At 47.4% G+C, this 17174-nt stretch overlaps 5 protein-coding genes across 5 annotated transcripts; 3 read left to right on the top strand and 2 right to left on the bottom strand.

Moving 5' to 3' along the window:
- Positions 1–309: 309 nt before the first annotated feature.
- PENARI_c002G07654 (NAD(P)/FAD-dependent oxidoreductase) lies at positions 310–1440 on the top strand (the record flags this gene model as incomplete). The annotated part of the gene is made up of 1 exon (XM_022627662.1): positions 310–1440. The coding sequence occupies one exon, from the start codon at positions 310–312 to the stop codon at positions 1438–1440; it is 1131 nt and encodes a 376-aa protein (XP_022492155.1).
- Positions 1441–6247: 4807 nt separating this feature from the next.
- Positions 6248–6908, top strand: PENARI_c002G00433 (uncharacterized protein; the record flags this gene model as incomplete). The annotated part of the gene is made up of 3 exons (XM_022627165.1): positions 6248–6318; positions 6397–6447; positions 6545–6908. The coding sequence occupies 3 exons, from the start codon at positions 6248–6250 to the stop codon at positions 6906–6908; spliced, it is 486 nt and encodes a 161-aa protein (XP_022492236.1).
- A 1955-nt stretch (positions 6909–8863) lies between these two features.
- PENARI_c002G07981 (uncharacterized protein) lies at positions 8864–10089 on the top strand (the record flags this gene model as incomplete). Its single annotated transcript, XM_022627691.1, has 6 exons — positions 8864–8958; positions 9032–9107; positions 9164–9264; positions 9338–9469; positions 9528–9806; positions 9912–10089. The coding sequence occupies 6 exons, from the start codon at positions 8864–8866 to the stop codon at positions 10087–10089; spliced, it is 861 nt and encodes a 286-aa protein (XP_022492221.1).
- Positions 10090–11720: 1631 nt separating this feature from the next.
- On the bottom strand, positions 11721–13503 carry PENARI_c002G12057 (uncharacterized protein; the record flags this gene model as incomplete). The annotated part of the gene is made up of 2 exons (XM_022627962.1): positions 11721–12222; positions 12329–13503. The coding sequence occupies 2 exons, from the start codon at positions 13501–13503 to the stop codon at positions 11721–11723; spliced, it is 1677 nt and encodes a 558-aa protein (XP_022492371.1).
- A 1910-nt stretch (positions 13504–15413) lies between these two features.
- PENARI_c002G05123 (uncharacterized protein) lies at positions 15414–17001 on the bottom strand (the record flags this gene model as incomplete). The annotated part of the gene is made up of 2 exons (XM_022627491.1): positions 15414–15816; positions 15884–17001. 2 exons carry the CDS (start codon positions 16999–17001, stop codon positions 15414–15416), a joined length of 1521 nt encoding a protein of 506 aa, XP_022492466.1.
- Between the last annotated feature and the right edge of the window lie 173 nt (positions 17002–17174).

The raw sequence follows: 17174 nt of genomic DNA, 5'->3' as shown, positions 1-17174 counted from the left end.
CCGTTGACCCACAATTATACCAATTGTATCAAATTATGCCAATTATACAAATTGTACCAATTATACTCGATTTTCCTTTCAACTGCCTGGCGCCAGCGGGATCGATTTTCCTCCGATATTGTAATTTCTAATCATTTCCAATGCTTACAAACCGGGGGGTTTTTTCATTGATAGGCTATCCAAATCAGCTTCAATTCAAGGGAATAACCATTTATACAATTGCAGGGCCTTGACATCGAGTGATATCCAGTCTTGAATTGTAATTTTCACCGCTCATCTATCAAGTCTCCCCGTGTTGCTGATCTCGTCATGTCGCAAACTACAGTTATCATTATTGGCGCCTCCTACGCCGGTATTGGCGTGGCCCATGCCATCCTAAAAGGCATCCCTTCTGTCAAGGTCATTGTAATAAACCCTCACAACAAACTATTTTTCAGTATCGCGGCGCCGCGCATTCTCGCCAAGCCGGACGCCTTCCGCCCAGAACAATATCTCCTCTCCATCCAGGGTGCATTTGCCCAGTACCCATCGGAATCCATTGAATTCATCCAGGACTTTGCAACTTCCATCGACTCAGCCACGAAAACCGTCACGGTCAAGACCGGCGCGTCTTTCTCTTATGACTACCTCGTCATTGCCTCGGGAAGTACCACGGCTTCCTCTCTTGGTAAAGGAAGCACGGTAGCCCCGTTTAAGCCGTCCAATGCCAAAGATATGGAGGCCGTGATCAAATCAGCCCAGCAAGAGGTTGCTGACGCTAAAAGCATCATCATAGCCGGTGGGGGTGCTGTCGGTGTCGAATTTGCCGGGGAAGTTGCAGAGGCATTCAAGACCAAGAAGGGATCCAAGATCACGCTCCTGACGCAGACCAAAAATCTTTTGCCAACATTGAAAATGAGCGCGGGCATCGCCGCGAAGACTATTCTGGCGAAGCTCAATGTTGAGGTTCTCACGTCTCGCAAGGTCCAGACGGCAGAACGGGACAGCGAGACCAACAAGTGGACGGCAACGCTCGACAACGGTGAGACCCTCACAGCAGATCTGTACATCTCCACCACCGGGGTAATTCCGAACAACAACTTCATCCCAGCTGAGTTCCTCTCCGTCGACGGCTGGGTCAACGTCGACACCCACCTACGCGTCAAGAGTAGCTCCACCAAAGGCGGCGATCCTCTCCCCATCTACGCCCTAGGCGACATCACCACATATCCTCAGCGATTGGCCTATAAAGTTAACGAGCAGGTGCCCATTGTGGCTGCAAACATCAAGGCCGGCATCCTGGGCCAGGGGAAGCGACCCGAGTACTCCCCGGGAACAAGAGTGATGATGGTCGTTGGTACCGGGCAGGTGTTCTTTGGCTGGGTGCCATGGGGCTGGCTGGTCGCATTCGTCAAAGGAAAGGATTACTTCATTTCCAAAGCCAGTGCAGTGGGTTGCTGATCGGCAAATAAAGACAAAATAACCTGTATTTATCGACCAAGTCCGACGCACTCTTTGGGCTCCGAAAGGAATAAATGAATGCGAATATAGGCCTTATTCATATTCGCATTCATTCTATTCATTCTATTCATTTATTTACATTAATAGTTTTTTTCTTTTCTCCGGTTTTGGTATTACGGAAATACCAGGGTTTAACGTAAACACTCAAAAGGAATTACCATCACGGCCTCGGCCAAGCAGAAAAAGATAACAATTAATTCGCAAACTAACTCGCTGACCTCATCTACCCTGTTCAGTAGTTTTAGGTAAGCCTTACGCATTTTGTGGTATCATTTTTAGCGATCTTTCATGGGCGAAGATCAAATTTGGTGACCGGGAAAGTTGTTACTATCGCCATAACAGACCAATGCCCTCGTTAAGATGTACAAACGTTGGTGAGGGTAGTCAACTGCCCGGCACCTGCGTTTAAAGATGCTGGCCTGGGTTGATCAGCTTCGGGTGTTAAGAAAAGAAATACTGTGGGGTTCTTTACAGAAACAGCTTGTTGATAAGCCATGGATACCTGGTCCTGAGCCTCAGAAATCAGAGCAGCCATACACGAGCAGTGACTCCAGTGATGAGAAATAAACACGCAATGACGAGCAAAGGCGGGTTCTGAATGGTACGCTGCACAACACGGCCTGCATCATTGGTTTGGCAAAGCTTTCTCGACTGGAGTCGACGTTTGTAACGAAGTGAACATGCCGGGGATGACCAGATAAAAATGCGGGCTCATTGGTGCGGTGATATACATGACAACATGGCGATGACGGTGCCGCTGAGTAAGTTGACCCATATACATGCCCTGATCAGGGTATGGACATATCGGTGAACCGGCCTCTCCGCAATTGGAAGACAAAACTCAACAGGAAAGGTTCGCGGCCCATGAATTGCTTCATGTTGTACCGGTCTGCCTATACAGGATTAATCAAAACACTATTGGGTCGACAATGCCATCAATGTGTCCCCAACATCACAGGCAAGAGCTGGCATGTGGAAACAGAAAAAGTCCGTGCAAAATATAAAGGACTGGCCAAGCTCGAGAAAAAGTGTCATGCTACAACGCATACTACAAGTTGAACCCGAAATAAGAATGGCTATCTGTGGCCAAGGCTGCGGCAGACCCTGAGAGCTGCGACATTTCCTTGCACAACGGCTGTGAGCCCTATCAGTCATCCCTCCTCGGGGCCTTGTGCTGAAGGCATGCAGGGTTGTTCTGCCGGCTCCTCGGCAGATAGTATCTAGAGAAGCTGCTCGAGTGGGTTAGTTGGGCTTCCTAGTACCGCGCAATACGACTTTATGTACCCTGAATCTAGTATCTCCACCGATGACGGCAGCTACGTGGACCCTCAGTGGTAAACAAGCCTATGGCCTATTTCTTCCTCGGTCTAGCATGGGGAGCTGCCATTTAGAGCTCATTTGTGGACAAAACCCTGTAGGGCTTTGACTTCTCCGAGTTTGCATTGCAGCGAAACAAGAGGGATTGGTATCTGTCAATTCCAAGAGATACTGTACGCGCTAGTTCTAAGATAGACCAATTGGAGGCCTGATGGCATAGAATGAGTGTAATTGCTAGAAACTGTCTTAGGGGCCGAATATATGGGCCTAAGGTGGTTTACCAAGCATAAAATGCTTGCCGAGCAGCTTGGCAAGGAAGCTATCTAACATAGTAAATAAGTAGGGCATTCCTATAAGGTAATACTTTGAAGGAATAAGGAGGGAAGGTTTTAGGGTTTATTGCCAAGCCTTTTATGTTTCTTGGTATTTAAAATAGACCAATCATATCTAATGCAAACAATGCAAATAATTTTGCTGTGGCAGACCCACATTTTGCTGAGCACCTGAACAGCGTTCTCTTAGAGCCCTACTTTAGAATATAATATATCAATTTAAAACCTAGTAACTCTCTAATATTCGTTCGTTAATATAACATCTTAATAGGTAATTAATTATACGCTATATCTACTCTTTAAGATTACAGAGCTATTTCTTAGAATTTCAAAAGGTTTATGCTAGGAAAGCAAAGTGTTTCAGGGTATAAACCAGAACAGATATAAAAACAGTAAATTATTTTGATGACCGAACAGCTTTATGATCAGAATTATGCAAAAACTGGGTCGAGTTAGGTCTATATTGGGTTTTACTGGGGCCCCAGTATTGGGTCCGGGTTAGGTCCGGGTTAGGGGACTTCGACCCAAATTGGGTTTTGCGGAAGTCTATTAACAACCATTGCAAGATAGCGAGATCCCTCGATAGAGAATCGCCTGACTTCTTCGGCGCTTTGCCTATAGTCATCCTTGTAGGTGACTTTTTCTAGTTCCTACCTATGCGAGGCCTAGCATTGTGGAAGGAGCCTAGAAAGGGCAATGCGGAAGATAAAGATGGTCGACTTATATAGCATTAGTTCAGGAATATGATCATATTAGACGAGCAGATAAGGTAGTCTAGGGATCCCAAAATTTTGGGGCCTCCTGTATCGAGCGAGGACATTAACTTACACCTTTAACTCTAGCGTTATCACTTCCTTAGTGGCCCCTTACCTAGACGGTGCGACAAAGGTAGTGAAGCTGAATTCTCTTCGCCACTAGATTAACTGTATTCGAATAGAACATTCTGCTAAGGCCTACTATTAAAAGATCTATGCCTTTCCTGCTTATCACACACGAACCAAGTCCACTGGTTCAATCAACCTTCGCTTACGTGTCGACTACTTATTCCAGCAACCAGATCAGGGTACTAGTATCCCGTTTCCGGGAATGTTTCTGTACACCCTAAACATGCCTTTTGCTATATTGACCAATATCTGTACCCGGTTAGGACAGGTCAATGGTGCGACTAGAACCGCTATCGGTGTTATGATTGACCTAGCTAGCGAGTGGTCCTCCCTTACGCATAATCGACAAATCTAACGTTAAATATTTTAGCCGAGTTCTATGAAATTGACGATCTATATATCCTTTGCACCAAACCTCCCGCGTGTGTTTTATTCAAGCAGAACAAATCGAGCACTTCTGTTTTCGAAGGTCTTGCGCCTGCTAGCGTTCCTATCTTCCCCTTAGAGAGGTCGATCACTCTAAAGGGTTACTCTGTCCGTAGGAAACAAGTCCCTATGTGCCCCGCGTTCTGCCTCACCGACTACAAAGTGCAGGGCTCCACGCTAGCTCTACGATCCTAGATCTTACAGATGACCCGACGATACGCGGTCGAGACCGTCACCAAAAATCCTGTTCGACCTACGTACAATTATCCAGATTACGAACGCGCAAAGGGCTTCATCTTCTGCAGGAAATCGAGATAAATGACCTCCAGTTCGAACCTGATCCCCGGATACTCGCGGAAATGCAGAGACTTCAGGGGCTGCACAGAATGACTGTAGACGAATGGGAGCATTCACGTTAGGGACTCCATTTCCTACATAGTATAGCTACCCGACGATATCATGATTCTCATCAAAAGTACTCTCCCTCTACATCCAGCCTTCCAGACTGCAATCATCCCACAATCTCTATCTCCTTTTCGCCTAACCTAGCATATGGACATGGAAAGACTGCCAACTCTTAATAAACCACTCGATGACTGGGATGCACATTATGCAGTCGGAGGCTTTCCCCTATTCTTCTGCCTGTACTCCATTAGAGAGCCGTGGCCCGGCCGATCTCCCCCAAAAGCCCAATTCCCACTGCCTCGGCAGGCTCTCTCCGAGCAGCTATTGAGCAGTGCTTAGAGAATGGTCGACCTATTATCTCTGATAGTGGTCGGGGCGGGTTTTGGCGAGGTCTAGGCGAGACCGTTCGTCAAGTGACCGGGTACGGTAGTGCCAAGTGGCAAGCTCGGCAAACCACTTCCGCCACATATTCCATCACTTTCCCGACTCCGTCAACAATCTTATTGTCAGACAAAGGCCAAAGAAGAACGATGCCAAGGTAACTTGCGCAGCTTTTCACGCGCCGTATAATGGACGCTGCCAGTCGCGAGCGAAAACGGGCGCACGACCGTGAAGCCCAACGGGCCAACAGAACACGGACACGGGCCTATATTTCCCAGCTTGAGAGCACCATTGCAGAGCTTAGCCATGTCTCAGGGGCAGAGCGCCCAACAGTATGGCAAACACAGTTGACGAAACAACAAGATGAAATCCAGCAGCTGAAGAAAACATTGAGCAAAATTACAAAGTTGGCTCAAGGAGTCGATGGTCGGCGGTCCCTTTCTGTTTTCTTCCAGCACATCTCCTGTAAGAATGTTATTCAAGATCTGAATTGCTGATTAGGTGTAGGCGACGCTCAAGATACACAAGAGAATATCCAGAAATCAGAAATTACCAGCCAGGGGATAGATTTGGATGTCTTGTCCAGTCATACCTTGTCCGTCGGATGGTCGTCTCACGAAGGATGCTCAATGTTCGGGCCCTATCCGTCTAGTAATGTGGACGGAGCAGGGCCAATTTTACATGAACTTGGCAATCAAAACTTCTTTATGATGCTGAATGATGCCATTCTTCGGCTGAAGGTGTCTTCTGGCGACGCGTCTTTGTCAGGAGTAGAAGACGACAATGATATATGCATTCGAGCTGTACTTCATGGCTGGAGGGCAGCTGAGCAGAAAATCCCCATGGACCCTGCGTGGCAATTACTCCGCGGAATGGATCAAACTTTTTTTTGCCATGCTGGCATAGTTGAAAGGGTTGCTATACTTCGCGTCACAAGAGCCATGCTCGTGGTATGTGCTCCAATGCATCTTGATCAAGGGAAGAGAAACCTCCCTACTGACCATGCCTCTTAAGCGGACAATCTGCTCTCCTAACCGACCTCAACGAGAGATCCCATCCTTTATGAAACCAAGGTACATATTAACTCTCCCCACGGGATCATGGAGGACAGGTAGGACATTATATTTATCAAATCTAACATTATCTTTTAGTGCCCTTCAGGATATTCTGGAACATAATATACTTGTCGACTTTTTCTTCTGGTAAATACAAATCGAACAGTTCTTCCCCATGAAACAGTCTATCAAGCTCTCTATTCTATCACTGTTTAGTGTGAGCTAACCTGTTTATGGATGGCAGGCCCAACTTCCGAGACCACCTCATCCTCACGGGTTGGAGTTATGCAGAGGAACAACACGCTAGAGATTTTGTGACTCGCATACGCTTCTGCTGGGACTACGAGTTCCGTGACATCTACCGGAAAAACAAATCAACTGGACATTACTCGTTTTCACAAGAATTCAACAATACATATAATGATCTGCACAACTGGGAAATGCCACCCAGCAGCTCATTGCCTTTTGATGTATCGGTGTTTTCAGCTTCTACAAAGCCACCGAATTCTTCCATAGTCCCATCTCACCCAGTTGCAGTTGCGAGCGAGCGAGGATACATGACGAATTGCGGTATGCCTGACGGCACAATTAACCCGGTGCTTCTTTGATTACAAAGATGATCTGGTCCTTTTTTGGAGGCGAGATGTTCGGTCTGGTGAGGATTTTGTAGACGAAAGGTTGACGGCGATGTGGCAAATTATGAGGAAAAAGTATCCGCTACTGTAACTAGTCATTATGGATCCAAATTTGGATTGGCCTCCCGTCGTGGGTAACCAAAACAGGCCTTTATTTCGACATTTACCGACCATGGACCTTGAGGAAAGGGATCATTTCCATTCAATGAGCTCAAATCGGAAAATAGTCTCCACATACACAGTCCTGGCTTTTCGCACGTTTATTACTACAGGTCATCAGCACCATAAAGCCACTTTGCTGCCTCCTTCACAATACACTCCTCCATTGTCCTCAGCTCATCCTCGTTCCTTGGGGCATACACCATGAGAACCCCTTGGCGCAAGGCTAACCACGAATCGTTCACCCCAGGCCTTTTCGATACCCGCCTTTGCGTCCGCCTCACTTAGCCACACATGTAGAGAGTTATCATGCAGATGGATATGTGCGCTCTCGTTATCTAATGTATAAACCGGCTTTTTGGCAACAAGATTCAGCTTGGGATTGTCGGCACGAGCATGAAGTGCGGATGTAGTGCCTCCTTAGTTTGGCTAGCTCTGATCTCAAAAAGGTCAGGACGTGACGATCCCAGGGCGGGGACCAAGGCGTGGAGTTTGTTCTGGAGATCACTAGACAGCTGTTCAGGAGCCTGCCGATGAGGCAAAGGCAGGAATAAAATCCGGACAGCTGGTCCTTATCGTGTCGGCAGTTCGTCATCCGGGATCAGTCTTGGGGAGTATTTTTGCAGACAGTGACGAACTATCTCGAGTATTGTGGAATTTAACCTTGTTGACGAGGCCAAGGAGCAAGCTTCGAGAGTTAGCCGTATCGATTAGACGGGCTTACGCCGACGCCAAAGGACCGCCAACGTTGGTAATCGCGGACCACCCACATGCCGACCACCAACGAGCCTGTGGCAATGCCGACCGCAGCTGGGACAGGAATTCTATTGTCCCTGAACGAAAAGTGTTGCTGAAATGGAGTATGTGGCGTATGAAGCGATCTTTCCACATCGTCTAGCGGAGTGAAAGAATACACAGCATTGAGTTCTCAAAGGGTCTGATTCTGTCGAATAAAAGAGAGGGAGGCATGGGACTAGACAAAATGAACGTGAGAGGTAAGTCATCTGTTATATTACTGACCAGTCGATTAATGATCTATGTCGGTGAACGGTGAACGGGAAAGAAACGGAATCGGAATCGGAATTGCGTTTGTGCCGATCCCCACTTTTGCGACGTCGACTTTCCTGACTCGTAAACTTCGTGTTGCTTCTTTCATCCCTATCCGACTCCATGTGCCATGCGGACCATGCGGGCTATGCAGTCTAAATATGAAAATAAACCACACATTCATCATCTCCACATTGCATAAGTTATATATCATAAGAGAAATGTGCATAATTCCCTCTGTAATATCCCATCTTTGTTAGGGATGACCAAGGGAAATACCCTTCCACGTGAGGATATTAATTAGGGTGTCAAGACTGGAGCTATATAATGCTCTTGTTCTCTCTTGTCCTACTATCTAACAATTACCCCATTGATTTTCCTGAACTTTGTTCTTCAACTCTCACTCGCCTGTGAAATCCTTGGTATAGTCAATCAATCTCCGTGCTAGCTCCTCAATCCCGAGACATCTCAGTTGCTAGACAAGGGATTTCGATCAAGTCTACCAGAATTGACAGTTTCCTAGCAACGACTTGCGAGAGACGATGCAAACAGTTGTCGAATACCTCCTTGGTTCGGTGTCACACCCGCTGTCGCTCCATCCACATGCCATTGTCCTCGGAACAACTGCTATATATCTTCTGCTTCAGAGGACGCTTCGATTTTTTCGTATTAAACGTATGATGACAAGTTATCCGTACAATAATCTAGAAAGTCTTGCCAGCATGACAAATGACCATGCGTACGAAATCCAACGGGATATTTTTCAGCTCGAATTTCCATACACAGCGGCAAAGGCCCTGGGGTACGCTTTGTTCAGGTATGGTGGTTTTTGTTGCGTGTTCCTCTGTCGCAACTGATTCCTCTTGCAATGATTCTCATCTCTTTTTCAGAACCTACGGTATCCCGAGCATCAGTAAGTTATTGGCGCAGACTAGGCAGCTGTCGGACCCAGCAAACGCCGGCAAGGTAAATTTACCCATCAACTTTCACAATGTTCGTGGCATATACTAAAGCCCATGAAGCGATCTGCAGATACTGGTGTTCTCATTCTCGAATTCCTAACCTCACCACCAAGTTCTGAGCGGGCAAACGCTGCAATTGCCAGGATGAATTGGCAACACAGGTACAAAATTTCAGAGGCATACTATGATGTGTCATTAGGCCCCTGGAAGAATATTCTAATAATGCTTTTGCAGCAACTACCAGAAAGCCGGAAAAATCAGCAATGATGACCTGCTCTATACACTGTCTTTGTTTGCGCTAGAACCGCGAAAATGGATCCAGCGTTATGAGTGGCGGTCACTTAATGAGATGGAACAATGCGCTTTGTATGTCTACATCAACTCTCTTTCCTTTTGACCCCTAGTAACCCGTGCCTCGTGACAGTGGCGTGTTCTGGAAATCCATCGGCGATGCCATGAAAATTTCGTATGACGGCCTTCCTTCCGCGAGAATAGGCTGGAAAGATGGCATTCACTGGCTCCACGAGGTTGAAGTCTGGGCTGAAGCTTATGAGAAAATCAATATGGTGCCGGATCTTATGAATCATAAGACAGCGAATGAGACGACAGCGCTATTCCTTTATGGCCTGCCAACCTTCATGCACAAGGTAGGGAAGCAGTTCGTCACGGCCATTATGGACGACCGGCTGAGGGAGGCGATCATGTGAGTACTGCCTTGTCGCGAGTCCTGTCGCGAGTCCACACACCAGGACATAACCCCATTGCTAGCTAGCAAGCCCCGACGCTAACGAAGAATGTTATCCTCTAGGTATCCCCGTAGTCCTTGGTACTCCGTTGCGATTGTCCAAGCGGCTTTCGCTTGCCGCAAATTATTCCTTTGCTATATTGCTTTGCCCAGGTTTACGCGGCTTCGCACTTTGTCGGAAGACAAAGACTCAAAGACGGGGCGGTATCATATGGAAGTCTATAATTCTGAGCCATGGTAAGTGCAACCTTGCCATATTGCACTACGGGAAGATGCCCCTTCTTGCTGGCGACAACCTGCTGATTGCCAGTTTTCGAGGAATAAAGGTATGTATCGGACTCCTTTACCCACCGTTGGAGTCTTCAAGCCATCCTGCGACGCCTTGTTGGCGCCCCTTATCCGTCGAAGGGATATATGCCGCAAGGCTATATAATCCAGGAGATTGGACCGGTAAATATTATTGGGAAGGGCCTGAAAGAATGCGATGAAGGAACAAGGAGGCTGATGGAGGCAGACCGAGGTGGCTGTCCCTTTGCTGTTTCTAAGAATTGAGGCTATCATGACCATTCCATGTGGAAGTTTTATCACTACGCGGACAAATTTTAGACGGCACGCAGGAACTATTCTATGCATCATCGGACAACAAACTATGGATCTCACTTCGCTGATCTACTTACAAGCTTTTGTTGTCAAAAGAAAAGAAATACAAATCTCCTCTCTATCCACTTTATGCATATTTATTAACCACCGAAGTTAACGTAATGAAGAGTTAGGACTCTGTAGTGCAATTCCCTGGCAAGAACCCGAGGTTATCGCTGTCCAACGAGGTCTCTTCCATTACCTCTTTCAAAATTTTGAGAAGTTCCCGTAGCCTCCTTAAAAGCTTATCAGTCTCTACTTTGAGATGCGCCACACCTCAAAGTTGATAGTCCAACGAAGACTGGCCCTTCTGTTGTGCTCCCATATTTGCAACCCATACGCGCAGCGCAGCCTTCCTAACTCATCTTGCTAACTTCACAACGAGACTTCTGTCTCAAAGCGTACTATATTACCTTGGCTGAGCAGATCTGTAAAATATTTGTTGCAGTCCTTGAGGACTGACGCAATTGTAGCCATAGTGCCTGCTGTATATGTATCTTGTCGATTTGAAGCAAATTCGGCAGCTTCCTCCATGCTGGTTCGATCTATCCACTTCAAGACCAGCCCATAGGGCAACTGTATGATGTTGGCGTCAAAAACCATGTTAAAACATGCACGGTACCCTCTGGATATGCAATATAATACTTTTTACACCAAATCCCAAACTCTTCGTCGGAGCTTTCCAGGTCAAGTCGGCACCTTCGAATCGTTTTGCAAACTGATGGGCCGGGCTAGGGCTCCGAAAGGAATATGATTTTTCATGAAGATTCATGAATATTTGCTAGTATGAATAATATGAATTGTGTTGAGTATCACGGTGGTCAAAGCATATGGCGGGGACTACCAAGAGATATGTAAATAGATGAGTCCCACCTCCGAAAAATGAGACATCAGGTCTGGATCAGACATCACATCATCGTCAAATATCGAAACGACCCTCGCCCATTTTTGAGGCCCGCAAGAGAAAGGGCGGGCCTGGAACAAATGCTGATACAATGGGTCGCTCAGAAGATACAGCCTTTTACGGTTGTGGAGCATCCGGCATTCAGGGCACTTTTTGCAGCGACAGGGGCTACTTGCCCATCAAGACGGCCGACACTCTCTTCAACAGAATCAAGGAGGATTTTGGGAAAAGCAGGAATTGTATGAAACAAGAATTAGCCAGCAGGAGTCGCACACTTTCGTTGTCTCTTGATGTTTGGACATCAGAGAATCAGATAACGATCATGGGCATCATTGGTCATGGATCTCACCCGAGTTTGAGAACCGAGAAGAGCTTCTTGTGTTCACTGACATATGTGAACCGCACGCTGGGGAGAATCTTGCCGAAATCGTGATGAGAATGCTCGAGGAACTAGATGTCACGCCAAAGCTTCTCACAATCACGGGGGAAAATGCTGCCAACGACGGAACACTCTGCGGGGTAGGGGTATGATTGATTGCGGTAGTGGTTGTTGTCGCTTTTGTTGCCGTGGTAGTGGTAGTAGTGCTGGCCGCTCGTCCCACACAGTAGTAGTAATCTGGCCACAGCCCAGAGCAGTCTCCATTGAGAGCTGTATTCCAGGAATACAAGTCTGCGATTAGAATCCGCTCCACAGAAGCGATATCGTAGCAGTTGTCATTGCTTTGGGCGAGATAGAATTTTGTGCAGTCACCCACCATTCCGCTCTGGGTTGGCGTTGGCGTTGGCGTTTGGTCGCCCCCGGCGGATGTTGGTTTTGTGGTGGTCGTGCCGCTAGAAAGCAGTCCCACACAGACATAATAATGTGGATATAAGCCAGAACAGTCATCTTTTAGGGCGGGATTCCACAACTTCTGTGCAACATTGCCAGATACCTTACCTGGTATCAATTATCTTTTGTCTCGGATATTCAAGCCAATGATCCCAGTGCGGGCCAAGATAGGCAGTGATAATCCCTAGCATATAGGCTCCAGCGTCCTGGACTTGCCATAGGTGCCGCCCATGGTGAAGCAACAACGCATAATATGCCAGTATTATCAAAGCCTCTGGAATTTTTGCGGCCAACAACGCGGTGAACTCCGCTGAACCCAGCATAGGCCATGTGCAAAGCATATGAAATCGGTTCCCTTGTTCCTCGTCAGCCAACACTGCATCAAACCCAACCTGCAGATAATCAATAACCATCAAACATGTCCTCTTTTCCTCTTCTGATAGCAGTTTCGAGCTAATTATCAGCTCCCTGGCTCTTCGACATTCAGGGCCCCTTGGCGACCGTGCAGTAAACTGTGAGCTCCACGAGAGAATAGGCTCAAGCTCAGACTCCATCAACTGCGGCCAAGCTGTCATGGCAATCGTGTGGATAACCCTATGCATCTCGACAAACTGTACATAGCTTGTCATGAAATCATGCAAACCGCCCCGATCTCGTTTCGCGAGTGTGTCCGCAAGAAGATGGTGGCCTAGGATAGACGAGAAAAGAAGAACAGCGACACAGTTGGATTGATTGACTTCCGTGCCAACGGCAGTGAATAGTGATGCAGCTCGGGTCTGGAGTGTGACAGCTTGGTGGAGATAGGCAGCTGAGCGCTCGGGGTGAAGATATGCCATATGGCGGGCGGAAAATGCAAGCAGCTGATGCAAAAGATATGGTGACTCTAGACCTGTCTTCAGTGCGAAGGCAATCTCGGAGCCTGAGGGTTCATCGTTGGCGGTCAGGCCAAGACTGAGGACGTCTTTGTCTGTGGTCAAGTGAATGAGAAGTTCCATATGCTTGAGGTTGATATTCTCTTCGGAGCTTTGTCCTTGGTGACTTTGGGCATTCTGTGCCCTGTGAGAGTGTGGGTTGGACAGGGATATGTTGGTCTGAGGGAAGATACAAGGCAAGGCCTCGCGCCTTGGGTTGTCCATACTGCTTGGGCTTTCATGTCGATTATGAGATAAGACCTGGTCTGTATAACTGCATTCTCGCTCAGAATTGATGCAGAGTCGACATACTGGGCGGCCCTCGTCACACTGGTTTGCAAGGACTCGGATCAGCCCTGTAAGAGGATGCATGGCAGAGCCTTACCTTGATATGCCGTTGTCTACTAGTTAACAAAATTAGTTGCCCGTATAAGAGGAAAAGCCCCGAAGACTCGCGCCACTCGACTCACCATTGTAAGCAACCCGCTCGTGATTTCTTATGGCGGCGACGCAGCATATCGCAGGCATTCGGTGATGATAGGAGGATGTGTGCAAGTCAAACACGCGTATTATGGCTTGGTGTCAAATCGTTTGGACACAATAGGTCCTGAAGCACTATACATGTATTTGAAAGTCGAGGATCTTGCTTAGATCAGTGGCTTGGAGGTGAGAGAAGTGGAGCCCGAGCCTACCTTGGAGCCTAGCAACACAGACCCTATATCTCTCCAAATCGAGCAGCTTTAGTCCCTTTTGAATAATATTCAAAATATCTACAGCATTTTACTTTTCAAATCTAGCGATAGCAGCTTCCTAATGATATCCGAATGGAAAAGAATACCGGTATACTGTGATGTTTCGGACTTTGGCACTGCCCCAGGTATGTGTTGGCTGCTAATACGCGTGTTAGCTAACACGCGTGTTCGGTTACATCCCGAGGTATCCATACCCAAGAGGGACGGTTTGTATATCCCAACACCCGACCGTAGTTTTTATTTCGTTGAATAGTAGATTCCAATGCAGCGAGCTAGCGTAGTGGGGGCTCAAAGAGAATTATGGACTTAAAAACAGCTCTTTCGCTCTTAGATGAAGATGACTTGGAATTCTCTCCCTATCTCGCAGTATAAGCAGAACTTCTATTCGATCTGACATGCCAACTCTCGAAACCTACCAAGACGTCTATATATGGCACTATGTACCGAGCTTACCCCTCGCTGCCACTTTTGCCTCTCTATTTGGTCTTGGAACTGCAGCCCATGTCTGGAAAATGAACAGAAAGAAGATGTGGTTTTGTCTCCCCTTTGCTTTTGGCGGAATCAGTGCGTTTAACCTTGTCTACTATTTGTAGCTTATACAAAACTGAACTGACACTTTGAAAATTCCCAGGTGAAGTGATCGGCTATGCTATGCGAGCAGCGTCGTCCTACAACACGGGCAACTTGATATTATACGTTCTGCAAAGCGTTTTCCTCGTCATACCCCCAGTGTTCTTCGCAGCAACGCTGTACATGGTATACTCCCGCATCATCAGAGCCGTCCACGGAGAGCTATTCTCCTTAATCCCCCTCCGCTGGGCCACAAAACTTTTCGTCACGGGCGACATACTGTGTCTCTTAATTCAGGGAAATGCCTCTGGTCTGTTGGCCAACTCAGAAACCACCCTCACTGGTGATTACATTATCATCGCTGGACTGGTTTTGCAGATCATCATTTTTGTCTGCTTTATCGTTTGTTGTGTGATATTCAACAGGAGGTTTCGGGTACATATGGCTGAGACTGGGGATGTGAACGATATACCTTGGCAAGCATGTCTCAATATGCTATACATGACATCGACGGCTATCCTCGCGAGGAATATCTTTCGGGTTGTGGAGTTTTCTATGCAATCAGTGAACGTGACCGGCTATCTTGTCACTACCGAATGGCCGCTGTATGTGTTTGATGCTGCATTGATGCTTCTGGTGATGATTGGCTTCTTTGTATGGTATCCGAATCGACTGCAAAGTAGGCCAAGAGACCTTGGCATGGATCTTGCGACAGGTGGTGCGCCACCTGAGGGTAGGAATCATGTTTCCAGTTCCGATAGCTTTTGCGAAATGCAGGTTCTCTGCGGGACAAGGTTGGAGCCGAAGGAGAGAGTGGGATGACCATAGATAGCGCAAAGTGAGTGGAACGGAATATCCTAATGTATTGAAAACCCGACTGTACATACATTGTGGAAATGTGGAAATGTGGAAATGTGGGAATAGAAGGAAAGAATTTGAAAAATCCCTTGTCTTCAAATCTTAGATAAACAAACTCAATTCACTGTCACTTCCATCCGCTTCTTCATAGTCCTCTGTCTCGCCCAGGTCCAGCATATCCTCTACCTTCTCCACGCAGCTTGCAACATAGTCTCTCACCGAGTTATACTGGTTGGTACTACCCATCCAAGGTGCCCAATGCCAGTACCTATACTTGTTGTCTTTGTGTTCTCCATCCTCATTCCATGCTCTGGGGCGCATGTAATAATGATAGAATGAATCGCTTTCTGACCCTGTTTGAAGCTCAATCAGATCACTTGAATCAAAAATCTCGTCATCTTCTTGTGTACGGCTATCCCACGAGTACTCTGCGTCCCCATTGGCGAAGTCAATATATTGAATACCGGCTATGCCGCCCCCGAAAAGATGCCCCCCGCCCTTGAAACTAAGTAATCAGGTTAGCCATGCAAAGCGGAAAATTTCCCAAGTGAAAGGTAGTAAGAAAGTCGTACCCGTTCGCCAGTCGGACCATCGCTTTGAAGTCATCCGGGAGTTTTCCAACCTTTTTCTCAGCTTCCTCAATCTCCTCCTCGGTAGCAGGATCATACAAAATTTCCTTGGCAGTCTTAACACCCATAGCCCGATACTCCTTGGGATGCGTCTTGAATGCACCTTCCGCAAGTCGGTCCAAAAGCTCCCGCCATCCAACCTTTGATTCATCCAGCGCCCATTGTCTCCCATGTTTGGCCCGCAGCTCCAGGGCATCAATGATCTCCTTCACCATCACCTCAGCATCCGCCTTAGGGATGAAAAATGGATTGCTTTCCTTGCCACCCTGAGCCAACAAAGGCAAAATATTATATACACCAGGAATCATGAGAAAATCTCCCAATTCACCCCCGTTCACAAATCCGTCCACCCTCAACGCTTGGCTCAAGAGATCCGCTGCAGTCTGGAATTTTCCCAGCCGTATTGCTAACTCCACAATAAGCCGCCGGTACAAAAGCCAGCCCTGTCTCTGTCTATTTTCTGGTCTGTTCAATAGCCATTCACTGAGAGGGATTTCGGGGATAGCGTAAAGCTTCTGTCCAGCAGCAAGTGCTTCCCGCATTTTGTCCTGTGACGGATACGTGCCTGGAGTGGTTGTTTTCGCTAACAACCGAGCACACATGGCCAGCATGATTGGATCATCTGTGTCGCGCCAGATCGATGGGTCTTCTGGCTCGGCGAGCCCATAGTGATCCAGCATCCAGCCTGTACGAGTGCATTCGCGATATTTGCCCCATTGTTCTTGGGCTAGATATGTTTCAAGTGGGCCGCGACTGGATTTTGGTGCATCTTCTGGTCGGGGGAAGATTTCTTGGTGTTCTTGCCAGAAGATTTCCAGTGAATTTGGTGTGTATACTGGTAGACGGACCCTCTTCTCGCTGGTTTCAGATAGGTTCTTTGCCAGCCTAAACACCCCGGAGGCAATTTCGTGGGCCTCTGTGAGATGATTCGACAAGAGAAGGAGATGTGCCAAGCGCAGGATATTGTGGGCCGCAATGGAGGGGTCTTCGGGATCAATGTAGGACTTGATGAGCCTGGGGAGTGAGTTGAGAGCTTCTGTGTCGACCCATTGAATGACCATGTTGAATCAGGATTGTGAAGAAATAAAAGGAGATTCTACCTGACATTGAGAGAGTGACAGGATTTGATGGGATGTCTTCTATCTGAAAGGAGGCTCCAAACTCGGTCTGATGATGTGGGGAGTGTCTGCCTAGTCTAGCTGTATAGAGGCTAGGGCGGTTCTAACTGTCAACC

Source organism: Penicillium arizonense, assembly GCF_001773325.1.
Source record: "Penicillium arizonense strain CBS 141311 chromosome Unknown PENARI_contig002, whole genome shotgun sequence".
NCBI lineage: Eukaryota > Fungi > Ascomycota > Eurotiomycetes > Eurotiales > Aspergillaceae > Penicillium > Penicillium arizonense.
Note: the sequence above shows the minus strand (reverse complement) of the source record. Positions and strands in the feature narration are given on the sequence as shown.